The sequence below is a fragment of the Cynoglossus semilaevis genome, chromosome 9 (genome assembly GCF_000523025.1).
Source record: "Cynoglossus semilaevis isolate Cse_v1.0 chromosome 9, Cse_v1.0, whole genome shotgun sequence".
NCBI classification, from domain to species: Eukaryota; Metazoa; Chordata; class Actinopteri; order Pleuronectiformes; family Cynoglossidae; genus Cynoglossus; species Cynoglossus semilaevis.
Window position 1 is genome coordinate 16,255,433 of NC_024315.1, and position 15,032 is coordinate 16,270,464.

The 15,032-nt window shown below is 39.1% G+C and overlaps 3 protein-coding genes across 8 annotated transcripts in view; 1 reads left to right on the forward strand and 2 right to left on the reverse strand.

Annotated features, from left to right (window-relative positions):
- The window catches only part of s1pr5b (sphingosine-1-phosphate receptor 5b), a 38,356-nt gene that overhangs the window by 6,580 nt on the left and 16,744 nt on the right, over positions 1-15,032 (forward strand). The window lies entirely within an intron of this gene.
- zglp1 (zinc finger GATA like protein 1) lies at positions 2,815-8,585 on the reverse strand. Of its 4 annotated transcripts, none has more exons than XM_008317588.2 (6): positions 8,456-8,585; positions 7,231-7,494; positions 4,783-6,049; positions 4,600-4,703; positions 3,863-3,956; positions 2,817-3,734 (listed from the first exon to the last, which is right to left on the reverse strand). In XM_008317588.2, the coding sequence occupies exons 3-6, from the start codon at positions 6,042-6,044 to the stop codon at positions 3,602-3,604; spliced, it is 1,593 nt and encodes a 530-aa protein (XP_008315810.1). In that variant the 5' UTR covers positions 6,045-6,049; positions 7,231-7,494; positions 8,456-8,585; the 3' UTR covers positions 2,817-3,601. The 4 variants fall into 4 exon arrangements, with proteins under 4 accessions (XP_008315806.1, XP_008315810.1, XP_008315807.1 ...); XM_008317585.3 differs by having other exon boundaries at positions 7,341-7,502; positions 8,456-8,570; XM_025058609.1 differs by having other exon boundaries at positions 7,231-7,502; positions 8,456-8,570.
- On the reverse strand, positions 8,614-11,878 carry fdx2 (ferredoxin 2). The gene is made up of 5 exons (XM_008317583.3): positions 11,535-11,878; positions 11,166-11,217; positions 10,826-10,932; positions 10,641-10,728; positions 8,614-10,563 (listed from the first exon to the last, which is right to left on the reverse strand). Exons 1-5 carry the CDS (start codon positions 11,695-11,697, stop codon positions 10,407-10,409), a joined length of 567 nt encoding a protein of 188 aa, XP_008315805.1. The 5' UTR covers positions 11,698-11,878; the 3' UTR covers positions 8,614-10,406.

The following is a 15,032-nucleotide window of genomic DNA, read 5'->3' on the forward strand; positions in this document are numbered from 1 at the left end:
AAAACTGTCATGTTCACCAATGCTGTTGTCAATACTCTGCCCCAGCATTATCATTATCATCATCTTGACATCAATAATCAGAGCACAGCCAGTGTCTGTCACACTCCCATGCACCGAGCAGCTGTGGTTCCACATGATCACACTGAGTGTGCCAGAATAACTGTGTTCACTGTCTCTCCTGCGCAGAATTTGCCTGAAACATATAAGAAATACACAAGAGTACAAAACAACTCACATGGGGGTACGGTTGTCACGCGCTTTATCTATTTCTATGTAAAACAGAATTGTCACACTTCAACTCAATATGGCAGAATTCTTTAGTTTGTGTAACACAGGAAGACAGGTGGTTGAAACTCTTTTCCTTGAGGACAGGTTGTGCAGAAGTTTAAAGTTGATGTTGGTAAACAAAATGTATGCAGTATTTATTTCCCTCCAACACTACAAACAACATACTGTACGTAACGTACGGAGAAATGAATGATAGGTAATAGTATAGATTCTTTTGTCACTGCTTTTATCTCGCGGGTTTTTGTATCTTCAAAACTGCAAGACCTGATCCAGGCCTGATCCAGGCCTGATCCAGACCTGATCCAGGCCTGAACCAGGCCTGAACCAGGCCTCTCCGCTGTCTCCCCTATTTTTCACTTTCCCTCTTTCCCAGAAGCANNNTTCCCAGAGGCAGACATCTAAACACCGATCCTGGATCTGCCAGAGATTTCTTCCTGTTAAAAGGGAGAGATTTTCTCCCCCAAATGACTTGCTCAGTGTGTGATGTAATTTGTTAATCAACAGTAATTGTAAACCCGTCGTCACTTTGTATTTTCTATATAAACCCAATATAATTCTGTTCTTTTTTTAGGGAGCATAGTCATATTTTTTTTCAAATAAATGTAAAACTGTAAAGTTGGTTGTGGTTATTGTGTTTTGTGAATTTAGGCCATACAATTAAAATTGACCACACCTGAAACAGATCAACAATAACTGTATTTGTGAGTGTAAATAGTCTGTGTTTGGCCCAGCAAATATATATAAGTTCTTTATTTGCATAGTGTCATGCTGTTCAACCTGATTTTTTTTTTTTTTGCTACTGCCTTGCTATAACATTTGGAGCCCTCAACATGAGACTCGTTCTTATCTTGTTCCAGTCCAATTACAGTAGTGACACCTTATACAGTGTCGGCCACATGTCACTGTAACACATACCTTTCTCCCCAGGATGCACCTGGTGAGCATGATTGGCCGGACGTGAGGGACAGCTGTTTCCTGTGCACACTTCCTGGTTTAGCACAGCAGAGCAGAACTGATATAGGAGGAGAGGGATTGGAGAATGGAAGTTATTAGACTCTTTCAAACAGAATGTACAGTATTTTTGGACACGGTAAACAGGTGCGGAGTTCTTGGGTTACTATGTCAATACATTTTGGAAAATATTAACAACGGAACACACTGATTCATGGACTCTAAATGCACTTGGAGAAGTAGGTAATAGTAACAGAGGAAGTTGATTAAGTAAAATAGAGTACATTTAAAGGTGAGGGAAAGGAAACTTTTTGGTTTTTCACTACTGAATTGTCTCACACAAATAGGACATAAAGGCAGGAGTGGTTTATTCAGAGGTCAACCCTCTCAGCCATTACGCAAATCCTTTCTACCTCACCAAAAACCAGAAAACCAGAAAATTATGGAGCTGGAACAGTCTCAAAAAGAATAAATACACAAACAAGGATTCACAAATGTATTTTGCACGCATTTTTTCTACATGGGGCCCGTCAGCAGCCAATCAGATGTCTCGTTCTTTGCAGCCAATCACACTGTATCCCCATGAGGGGCCTTGTGTGCCGTCATTTCACCGCGCCACAGATCCATCTGCCATAACAGAAATGTCGTTATTTTACTTCCGAAGTATTTAGTGAAGCATACAACTTTGTATCTCACGTTATTCCTTTATTGTTTTATAACATGACTTCACGAACATCCAAACGCTCTCCATTGACGCTTCCAGACCTTTAACCCTTTGTGTAGTTGTACTGGCAATGAACTACCTGTCAATATATTTTCATATTGGTTTTAAACAGACAATATGAGTGACTTTTCCCTGAAAGTAAAGAATAATGTATTGTGCTGATCCTGTCAGTAAATAACCAAATCTACAGAAACTGATTGTTTGTTTCTATTGAGTGTTTTTTAGTGTCATGACAATCATGTTTTCAAATAAGCCAGTGCTGTATCTGTGCTTGTACAACACTCAAAAGGCCACAAGGGAGGCCATTTGGTTCCTCTAGGAATTGAACCCTGGACACTCTTACGCTCTAGCGGTAACCGCTACTCTATAGAACCTTACTTTGAGTCAATCATTTTTAACCTTCATTTAATGACTAAATTTGATTGTTTGATTGATTGTTGTCATTTGTTTGGGTTGAAGCCGTGTAATAATCAGCAATGCCATGGAAGCAGTAATAGAACATCTTAGAAGTGTAAATATTCACTTCTTGTAAGAACCTCGGCCAAGTTAAGTGATTATAAAGTACTCTATTTCTAGTTATATCTATATTATGGGGCGATAACAGAAGATACAAATAATCAGCAATAAAATTTTCCATTAAAAATAGACATGAATTCGGTTCTCATTTAGTTTTCATAGGTTGTTCATGTTTTATCTAACCACTAGATGGAGACAACCGCTGTTATGAAAAATACGTTTGGCAGTTAAAGAAATACTTTGCACCGTTTAATTCCTATAGTTTGATAGACAGCCATCAGATGTAGATATCACCAGGCCCTGACCCTGTATCATAGCTCCACAAAATAATTAAGACGAGTCGAGAAACAGTAAATTGTATTATTTTATTACAAACTGAAAATAACTGCACATGTAAACAAAACATGCAAACAAAATCAGTGAACACACTAAACAACCCAAATAAACCCCAAGGGAAGAAAAATTATATTCACAACCAAAGTCATAGAAAAGACAACAAATAAATACCTTAATATAGTGTGTGTAACTGCAGTGGTCATCATGACAGGAAGGTCATGTCACTCAGGAGGAAGAGAAATGGATTTGACAGTTAACAGTGAAACTTTTAATTTGCATGTATGAACAAATGTGACCACTGTGGCAAACAGTTACATATGAGCAACATTAGCATGAACAATAACATCTTTCAAACACACTGCACTGTTCTTATATTGACCTCACCTTGTTTCTTTTTTAACCTCAAAATATTTCTGAGCAGAAAAACTTTTTTTCTGTTTATTCGTGTTGGCAGAATAAACACCACAGTCAAATGTATGATCCGTTTCAGCAGGTGGTACATGAATATCTCAGCTAAAACTACACACTCTTTTAGAGATATTTCACATATATTGGATACTGTCATTCAAAACATGTTCTCAGTCTTGTTTTAGTATTTAGTTAACCATTCTATAAAATTACATCTGAATCGAAATGTAACAATTTTGTTCCAATTGTTACCATTTCTACAGTAAAGTAGAGAAATTAACATCAACCTCAACCTCGTAAAATACAACAGATAATGTTGGATCTTTACAGGGGACAGAACCCTGAATTGTCAGCTCTGGTACCTGAAGTAGACATTCTCTAGCTGGTGTGTTTCCGCTGACCTGAGATCTGTATGACTAAGTTTCCACATTTTAGACAACAGGAGTTGGAGTTGCTTTCCTTTCTGGGTATATGCCAGCAGCTGACACAGCGTACTCTGTACTTCTTATACCTTATATAAAGACATAAACACACACAGACACATTTTACACCAATACAGAACAGCAAATACAGAGAACATACATATACATATATATATACATATATACACACACATCTGTACATAGTAATGATAGTTACCTTATTCCACAAGCATTACAAAGGGGGGTCCCATCTTCTGCATCCCTCCACATCGGTGTCTTCCTGGTGCAACATGAGGCGCAGGCTTTACTCTCTGATGGAACAAAAACATTTATTTACTTCATACGACCATGTGTTTGACAGTACATATTTACATTATGTGAGTTTGAACTATACATTGTACGTCTTATTCATTTGCTGGAGCCACTCTTAACTATTCACAGCCACATTCATAGCTATGGTCAACTGTGGGAGGAGAAAGGACATACAGACATACTATAGCCCTGCTTTCCTAAATAGTGATCTCCTTTCAAGAGTTCCTCTTTGTGGATTGGTCTTGTAAGTCGCTTTGGCTGAAAGCGTCTGATAAATGTGTAGGTGTACAGTAACACAGAACAATGCACGCTCCATACAGACAGGCCTGTGAACCAATGATCTTCTTGCTCTAAAGGCAAGGGTTCTAATAACATTTGCCAGAGTTTGACCTTGAATTTGTGAATGTTTTAGAAAATGTAAATAAACATATTTTATACTTCAGATGTACTGAGTTCTGGATTTAGTGTATTTGCTTTTGGATTTGATAAAAATGTTTATGTTATTGATGTATAAAAGATCTTTTCCTATGAGTGATGACATGACGTTGTTTGACCAATCACTTTGTTTTATTTTAATTGTGGGACTACCCATCACAGATGTACAGTATGTGAACATATTAACTGAGACGTGCAGTAACTTACTGGGCACAGTGGTCAGGTGGTCATTCTCTTCGTCTGAGCTGCTGGTCTTATAGGATTTTCTTGTCCTTGGTTGAAGCTTTCGTTCTCTCTTACAGAGCTCCTTGCTGTGACAGATACATGTACAGACACACCTTACTAAGACATTACATGTTTCTCACAAAAACAGTTGAAAGAAATGTGTACCTATATTTCCAAGTTATGAGGAGGCGACAGTGTTCCCTGCTGTCATCCAGCTCAGAGCCCATACTGAAGGTCACTCCCTGAACGTTGGGGTCCTGGATGTCAATGCTTCTGCTGGGATATGGTTGTTTCCTCCGACTTCTGGTTCTCCACTTGAGAATAGTCTGAGGTTCGATTTCTTTTTTTTGTGCTGGTGAGTCTTCTGGTGGAAACTTGGCAGAGGAGATTTTACTGACCGTCGGTTTGAAAAGTGGATCATGAGGAGATTTGTCTTTTACAGAGGAGTGTGTACTCTCTGGTTGGGAACCTACAATACCAGTTTGTGGAAGAGGGTTGTGTCTCTTTATAACACAGGACACAGACAGTACGGACGGCAGGACAGCATGGAAAGGAGATTGTTGAGTGTCAACGATGGGATCTGTGGTAACAACATTTGCATTGCAGTCCAGTGTTAAAACTGACTTTGACAAAGATACACACTCAGATGGAAATGAGTTGACGTCGGTACTTTGTTGTGAACTGGGTACGTGTTGAAAGAAGGCAGGATTTGGGAATGGGTGTGTACACTCCTGAACGCTGTGATGGGGATGACTGAAGGCATTTTCCTTCACCTCCTCTGACAGTCCAGTAACACCACAACTTCCAGATTCATTTACACAGCACTGACCACCAACACTATGAAGGTCTACTCTCCCGTTGTTCCCATGTTCCACAGAGGCTGGGAGTTCTTCTGTCTTGTAGTCAAAATGAGTTTCAGTGTTTTGGACTGTAGCAGTTTCAGCTTCCAGTTCTGTAACATCTACCTCAGTTGAAGCCTCCGCTGTGACTGACTGACAAAGTGTCACGGCAGGTAAGACTGAACGTGGAGTCGACTTGTCTTCATCTCTGTGATGCAGGAGTCTTTCACACTGCAGGTTGATGAGGTTCAACACCTTCCATGGACTGTTTAACTCACAACTGCTGTCATGGCAGCCGCACTCCTCTTTGAAGGTGTTGACCCCATGACTACCAGACAAACACTGCAGACGGGATCCATTTAAGGTTTTAAATACATCTCCGTCCTCTTCTGTCTTATCCTGGACAGTTGTCCCACCAAGCAGTTTGGGAGTTGATTTTGTTTCAGAGAAACTGCAGTGGCTGGGAGGTGCTAGCATGGACACCTCTTGGAAAAGGTAAAACAGAGCAGAGTTGGAGTCATCTTTTTCTGATGTCTTTTGGTGGCTCCCTTGGATGAAAGTGGTCTGTGTCTGTGCCCCCCAGCTCATGTTTCCTGCATCAAAAACAAAGAGTTGTTACATCATTATTTATTGAGGGTTTGTTGTTGTCAAAGCTTTAAGTGTGAGGAGTTTACAAAATGTATGACCAAGCAAAATAAATCTAGTTAAATATTGGATTATTTTCATTCACACAACATTTAAAGTGCAGTACTTTAAAATATTTTTACTTTAAATTGAATGTATGAAATATTTACCTAAACAACCCTAGAAAGAAATCAACCATAGGCCATAAGCAAATAAAAATCAGTTATTTATTGTCAATTAGTCATTACAAGACATGCAGCCTTGACTTCAGCCCACTGGTTTGGGTTATAACATTATTTAAAAGTTATACAAGTAAATTCACGTTTTATTCTCCTTCTAACATACTGTTTGCGTTTACTCAATTTTATTTAATTCCCTGATGGGAAAAAAAAAATATTCTCGAGGGAAGTCTTTCTAATTGACTATTAAATGTTTAAACAGAGAGGAGGCGCCTGGTCACTGCAGTCAATCTAAATATTTGCAAACAACGAGTCACTGGAGTCAATCTAAATATTTGCAAACAACGACCACAAATCTAAAACATTAGTTTTAATGTATTAAAAAATACATTCTGCCATTGCATGAGCTACAAGTACGTGGCAGCAAAAACAAAAAGGCCGAACTGATACATTTATTCCTGTGGAGAAAACACGACTTAACATGGCCATAAAATATATATTTTAAATGCTAAAGTCACACTGTGTTCTATACAGCGCAATTCCGCTCAAACTTACCATAATTATTATATGGTTTAAGGTCCAAACGTGTCGTTTCGGCAGAGTTTAAAGTGTCAATGACCAACGACGTCACGTCATAAAGTTCCAACATTTTCGCGGTCTCTTTTGAAATAAGACTGCGGTAATTGTGACGTAAATGATTGATCTTTATGACTTAAGTCAAGAGACAGTTCCTTCAACAATCGTCAGTCCTTAAATATGACTCCGCGTTCTAACCATGACTACCAGTTGTTAAAAAGTGACTCCACATTTTGCATTTAAAGCTGATTTCGGGTCAATGTTAATAAAAATGCAAAATTATGATGGAGACAAACATCGCTCATCATCACAGTCTGTTGTGGTGTCTGCGGTTCTATCACTGAAACCTCAGGTCGATCACATACAAAGCTGCTCAAAGTCCACTCAAAACTCACCATCATCCCCTCAACCCCCGGTTCGACCACTGGCTCAAAGTTTAAAAGTGTGGGTGTGTGGGTGTGTGTGTGTGTGTGTATCGTTGTGTTCTGACGGCTCTGTAACCCACCGGTCTGGTCTCCATGGTGGTGTGGTGTTTGCAGCAGGAGTTAACGCAGCTGTCTTCGGTTTGATCAATTACACCTGCTGAGGAATAAATGTCCGAGCTTCACTCCCACAGCAGCAGTGACACATGGAGTTGTAGAGTCACTGGTTGATGGATTCTAAAATGCTCCAAACAAACGTAAAGCGTGTTTTAGTGTCGATTTTATTTTATTTTATTCAACCTTGAACGCATCGAAAACATTGAAGCATTTGAACGTGAACACCATTGTTTCAATCCAAAAGAACAACCAGGAAGATGAGTTTAAGATTAATAAGAAGCAGTTTCCAACTAAATAAATTTAGCTTGAAATAATTACAGCATTACATTGTCTGTGTCAATGTCTGTGCTGCCTCAGTGAATGTAATCAATGTTTGACACTTAAAAGAAGGCGAGTGATGAAAAAATAAAAACAATGACACCATCATGTTTTACTATTAGGTAAATGTTTTTAAAGGTTATTTTCATGGCCCAAAAAGTCACCACCTGGATTTAACTAAGCAAATAGCTAAGAGCCTCCTATTGGATAACTACTGCATGTGCAATTATCTTTCAGCTGGCAGCAAGTTATTTAAGCGCAACCGATGGAATGGGCAGCTTTTCGTTTCTTAAACAACCCTGTTTAAAGGCACATCCCGTGGTCGTGGAGAACATGTTAGTTAGCTGTTGCGTTAAGCAGAGAAAACATCAATAGACAGATTGAAGAAACTACTACGATTGGGTTAAGGAGAGCGGGGTCGTTGTGGGGGTTTCTTTTTCCTCTCAATGCACTCACAGCTAGTTCATTAAAGTAGGTCCACAACGTCAGTAGTTCGGAGGTATTTAAAGATCATAGACAATGACATTTGTTTTGAGCTTTATTTTAGTTAATGGAACTAATTTAACAGAATTTAACACTTGAAACTGACATGCTTTGTGATGAATATATTAATGTCTCTTCTTATTGGACGGATGAGGCATCTACACCTACCACAAGTCTTTGTGTGTTGATTTGGTTTTTCAAACATGGAAATAGTGCCATTCGTAGCTGAGTAATGTGTTCAAATAAAATCTGCTACGGTAGTATAAACTCAGTCACTTACTGTTCATTTGGCTGTAGTGGGTTTATTTTATTTTTATCTTTTAAAAGAAGAACCACTTTGGGCTCGTCACTTCATCAGAGGTCGCCACAGCAGTGGTCCACACGGTGATTTGTCACACTGCTCTTCCTGGGGCAACCAAGCCTGGGATTTTATGGACGAGTTGGTATTGAACCTGGAGCCCTCTAGTGGCAAGCAGAAGAACTGCCATTGCACTTGTATTATTCCTATTTATTTAATCCTTAGTTTTGATATATTGCCTAAGCCAGTCAGTGAGGAGAAAATAAAAGCAGCTCTAAGCATATTCCAGCTTGGTGTCATCACTGTGGTTTGGTTTGAGTTTGTGCACACTGCACATCAAGCTTTTACCCAAAGACATCCCTGACACCTATGTAGCTCTGCCTTCCAGTTCACTGCATAAAACTTGAGAAGTATTGCTGACAGTACTTGGTATCAGCAAACACACAACTGTAAATCCTTGTACTTGTATCAGTTAGTAAAAATGGTATCAAGGCAACCCTACTACAAATACATTGAGTACATTCATATGAAAATAAATATGTTGAGAAAATCTTTCAAGAGTTAACGTAACAGGACTATCTGACTGAATGGTTAAAAACATCATGTGACATTTGTGCGTATCTGAGCGGTAACGGAATGTTACATTATCTTAGAGGTAATGATAGTCTGACATTGTGGATCACAGGGGTACATGTGTGTAACCAATAATATTGTTTTGCTTCACAATGTTCACCATTAACATTTTTTTTCATCATTTTAAACATTAGAGATGTTGATTTCCAAAGACAATGGCTCCCTCTATCTGATTTTATCAGAATTGTTGTTTTCTTTTGCTTTTTTTCAATTTTTTTCTGTTAAAGCAAACTGGCCACAGGATTGAGCAGTCACATTCCTAAACTAGGATGCAACTGCGCTAATATTTGGTATGACACACTAATTACCTTTGACTTATCTGCAATAACAGTACAGAGAGTACTGCAGTTTTGGAGCTGAAACGCAAACAATTGATTTATATTTCTGGGGAGGCAACACCACAGGGTTTTTTCACATCAGGCTCTGCACGACTGGTTAACCATGGAATTCTACGTTGAGACACGTATGTAGCTTTATTACCGACTTTAATATCAATGATTTAAAGCACTTAAACTTGCACTGTGGAATGTGGGGGAAAAAAACATACCACATTGTCAAATGAAGTTCTTACTTTATGAATGTGGTCTCATGGTCTCAAACCCAGTTGGTAGTTTTCTAGTGCAGCAAGAATTCCTGAACATTGACCTGTCAAAATCAGCAACCATCTGATTTAGAGTGTCTCTGTCAGATCACATGTTAAATGATGCACACAAAAGCAAATCAATGTGAAAAATGCCAGTCTGTAAGTTGTTGCATTTGGTGACTTGCCTTTACAGTATTTATCTTCCCAGTGCAGATCATGTGCTCTAACTCATGTTAAAGGCAGTAAAAAAGCTCCATACTTAGTTTTGTCTGTCTATGGGGACTGTTTGGCTTGTTCAATATCAAAGTACTCTGCATTATTTATTTATACTTTTCACTAGAGCAAAAAGGGAGATCTTAGTGTCACTTAGAGCCTATGGTAACCCCTTCAGACCATGTGAGCTAACCTTGAGTTTGCCCTCCAAATTATTACTCTTTTTTTACCCTTAAACTGTAGTGGGTGTTCAGGGTAAATGGATTACCCATCACACCATCAAATTATTTTAAGCTAATCATTTGTTTCACCTTTGATGAGACGGTGTCTGACCTGCTGCGATCTCACTTTCCTGTCTAGCCATTGGTTAATTGAGGTTGCCAGACTTTGTTGTTGAGTACTATCCTAGCAGTGTACCCACTCACTGAACCACCACTAGAGAATCTAGCTGACAGCAGCATCCTCTTAGTTTTCGTCAGTGCCCTTCTCCGTCGTTGTCTCTCCTCAGTGAGGTTTAGGAACATGACCATCCACATAAAAGTTCCTGGTGACTTTGGGTAAGGTCAGCTCGATGCCCTCCAACTCTGGAGTAAGAGTGATCTGGCACCCTAGTCGGGAATTCTCCTGAAGCATTGGTGCCATGTCCAGCATGTCATCCTCTCTGCAAACCATTGTTCATCACAACTATTTTTTTTAACTTTTTTTAAACGTAAATTGAAAGTATATCATCAAACTTACTGCTCAGTGGGTTCAGGCAGTTTGTCACAATGGTCCGAGTTAACGTAAACATGGCATGTTGAGCAGGCCAACGATGCCTCGCAGGCGCCTAAAGGACAGAAATGTAAAAATGTAACAGTAGCTGCCTTAAAACCATCGTGTTCCATGTGATGATGATGATGATGATGATGTGTGTAACAACAAACCTTCTAGCTCTATTCCATGCCTGTGAGCCAAATACAGAACATTATCTCCTACTTTGGCCTTGACAGGGACCCTCTGACCGGAGCGATCTATATACACCACGTTCACACTAAAACAGACAAACGACGGTCACTCCCAAAACAGACAACATTTACTTTTAAATGGATCAGTGTAAGGTCTAAGGTGTGAGGGCAGAACATTGTTTAACATGTTTGGCTGATGATCAGATTACAATCACTTTAATGACATCTTTACTGTTCACACAGCACCAGCGATGGTTTGGTCTAAATCCAAACTGGCAGCACAGACTGTAGACATTAAAAAACCATAGTGTGAACCTACACATCGTCTGGACTTTCTGCACTGGAGCTTCCCTCTTCACTGTGGTGGAGTCCTTTAGGAGAGAAAGGAGAAGCCATGTAACAAGACCACACTCATATGTTTGACATATTTGACTTTGTTTCAACACTTCGGACTCATTGAAATATCTAACTTTAAACAAAAAAAAAACAAACTTGGGTGAGTTATTAAGTCATACTTAATTAATGAATAAAGGATAATGGTTCATCTTCAAAACAAACCCCTAATAGAATGGCAGTTGCAACACAACTCTTGTTGTCAAAATTACATGCAATAACCTTATTTTGACTGAACGAACAGCAGTGAATAGTGTTTGCTAAGGCTAATGGTATTAGCAAATTAAGTACAAACCTATGGTGGTCCGCAGATGTCGGTTTATGGTCCGGTATCTGACGCTCCTCTTTAGCGACATCCAGCTGCTCACACAGCTTCTGGACAGCGGACATAAACTACAGTCCGGTATGACTTTCAAACCTAGACCCATGCTCCACCGGACCGCTGCTGCGGCCGCCATGATTGTGTTTTGGTCACATTGCCCCACGCAGCCAATAGGAAGGTAAGAGCGACAGCCACGTGACCTCTAAAGACGTAATACGTTGTAGGGACAGCAGATGAAGCTGTTGCTTCATAAACATGCTTTCATTACACTTCAATGGTGTAATGATCATACTTTTATATCAGGCTCAATATTGAAATGTAAAAATATGATTGTGAACTTATAAACGTATCATATTATCATGTGACGTAAAGTTGTCTGACGTTGTTGTGTAGAATCCAACTTAAAAGTCTTGATGCCGTCACCTGACTTGACTCTACACCTTTACCGCTAAAGAAAAACGTAATTTCCTTTCTTCTGTTAAATTCAAAAATAGTTGCTTGGAGACTTATCTTATCTTACTTGTTTAAAAATAATAGTTCATTTTTTTTACTTGAAAGAGTAAAGATACTTGTGTTTTCTCCACATATTTTAGAATAACAATTTCTAAACACAGCAGTGTATATTTAGGGGTGCAATTACATGTAAAAGTCCTTTAAAAATAAAATTAGTAACTCTCATTATTAAATAATAATGCACATATTATTGCAAAATCACTAAATCTTGCTAAAAATTCAAACAATTACATTTTTATTTGATTAATCACACGGTAGCTGTTGATTTATCACGACTAATCATGAATAACCTGCAGCTGAAACTCCTGTGCTGCACATTGAGATGGTATTTTAATCTCCAGCTGCTTCAAAACTATTTCTCATTGAAAACATGTGTACGGACAACCATAAGTGGGTGGGCTGTGGAATTATTGGATATATTGTACAGCTGTGGTGTTGAAATGTAAATTGAATTAATACAATTATTAATGATCAATTTCACAAATTAATTCATGTAAGTAACATTCATTCTAATATATGTTCAGAGAACTCAATCAAATATGTATATAATGTTTATACCGGGGCCGTAACAACATGTGAAAAACTCCTGCAGGACGTCAACTTTACAACTGAAGTCCAGCCAAGCTTGGCATTAGAGCCTGGCTGCTGCATATCTGTGATTGACTACAGTCCCATCATTATGTTTTGATTCTTTTGAATATCAGCGTGTGCGTACCTGTAGTGTACCGCTCTCTGACTCTATTCACATTCATCACTCAACCAAACAGATCTTTAAAAACAGGTGATCTACAAAATGGCCCCCATGGCCTTTCATGCTTCATTTGCGTGGGAAAGGTTGAGTTTGTCCTAGGAAAAGAAAAAAAGAAAACCAACTTTCAGCGTGAGTCAACACAGCTGTGAGTTGGAATTGTTACACAGGAAAATACCTCTTACTCATACTCTTGTGGTGTTTATTGGCCTGGGAACATTTTTCTCTGTTTGGTAAAACACATTTTAGGGTTGGAGCATTAGGGGTTAATAAATGGTTCACTGGGATTTAAGATTACACATACTTAAGTCTTTTTAGCACAAAACACGAGCGGCCTGCTCGGCCTGCAGCAGTGGGATGTTTGCTTTAGCATTAGTTCTGGACGCAGCTTAGTTTCAGTCGGTTCCCTCAGCGTAGACTTCTTAGATCGTGACAGACAGACTCAAACACTGACTTGTTGACCTCTGACACTAGATAAAAAGCGGCGGCAGAGAGTGGTCAAGGTCACAAAGGTGCAACAAATCATGTCAACAGATCCTGGCGCACTGAGGAAGTCCATCTGGTTTGACTTACTTACTTATAATCTGTGGATGTCTTGAATGGATGACGATTCCTACCACAATATTCAGCTCTCTCCCACACCACAGATCAGGACCAATCAGAGACCCTGTCTCTGTAGATTAGTTTGTGATAGATTCAGTGTCAGCTGGGACATCTCTGCATCCTGTATATTTCTGATCGGTGCAGGGTTCTCCTTGGTTTTCAGACAGAAGCTCTCTGTTCCTCTCATGTATGTAGTTGGCCTCTGTCCACTCACTGCTGCCTTTTCAGGTTGAAGACTGTATTATTCTGCCGTAGTGATTGTAAACCACTAAAGATTTTATACTTTCCTATGCGTTTATATATCAACAAACTCTAGTCAATGTTTGTCTGGTTTCCTGCATGTGTTTCTCTCTGTCTGTGTTGAGTTATTGTTGTAACTTTGACTGTAATTGGCCTCCGAGGTCCAGACCCAGCTTGTGTGAGACCTTTAGTCCAGCAGAATACAATGTCCCTCCAGGGACTGAACGGTAACAACTCTGAGTGACTGCACTGTTTAACTCCACATGATCCAGCTGAAACCTCTCTTCAACTAAAACTCTCTCTGGCCGTCATTTTAACAGCCTGCTGAGAAACAGGAATAAAGGTCTTTTAGAAAGCACTCTGCCTTAGTCCTAACTGTTTTCTTAAACCGAGTTAATTTACATTTACAGTGTGAGAACACTCCTTTGTGTCAGACTTATTAGTGGCTCGGACTAGAACTAGTCACCGACCAGACTGTCTGGTTAGGATGTATTTTAGACACTGTACGGATTGTGTAGAAATTCTCCATATGCTGGGAGACCTTGACTTACAGGGTTTGGTTCCTAGCAGCGTCGTAACTCAGATTTTCACCTTTAGTTGGAACATGACATAAATATCTAGTGAAATGGAACCTGTGCAGCGAACAGCAATGAAGACCACACAGAAAGTGTGCTGTTGAATTCTTTATTGTCCTCTATCATTTGGTCTGACAAAACCGTGAATTTTAACAGCGACAGCACTGAGTACAAAAAATGTTTGTGAGCCAAAATGAAGGACAAAAATATATGTATATCTAAACAAAACGGTCTTCCTCGTCAAAATGAGGTTGTTAATGTATTTATACACAGCAGGTGTGGTGACGTAAATGATGTAGGTCGAGGACGTCCTAAATATAACACAACCTGTACAGGGAAATGGCACACAATATGTTGTCTACGTTTTATGGCCCAGGGCAATAGAAATCTCACTTTGTTGTTTTCCCTTTACAAATGACAACACACACACGACACAATGAAAAGAAAAATGTATATATGTGTCTATATATTAAAATATATATACACATACATATATTAAGATATAGATATGTATGTATATTTACATACAAATATGGATATATATACATACATACATATATACACACACATATATATATATATACACACATATATTGTATAAACTGTATATGAACATACTCATCTTTCAACTCTTTAATCTCAATGATCAAGGCCTGGCGGGCTGCCGTTAAACGGCCGTTGTGGTTCTTCTCAGACACTGCAGCAGATGTGTAGGTTACCTAACCCTGATATCGTATGTGTGCAGCGACCATCACAGTAGCTCATGTCACTGCCCTGTGAGTTACGGCCCTG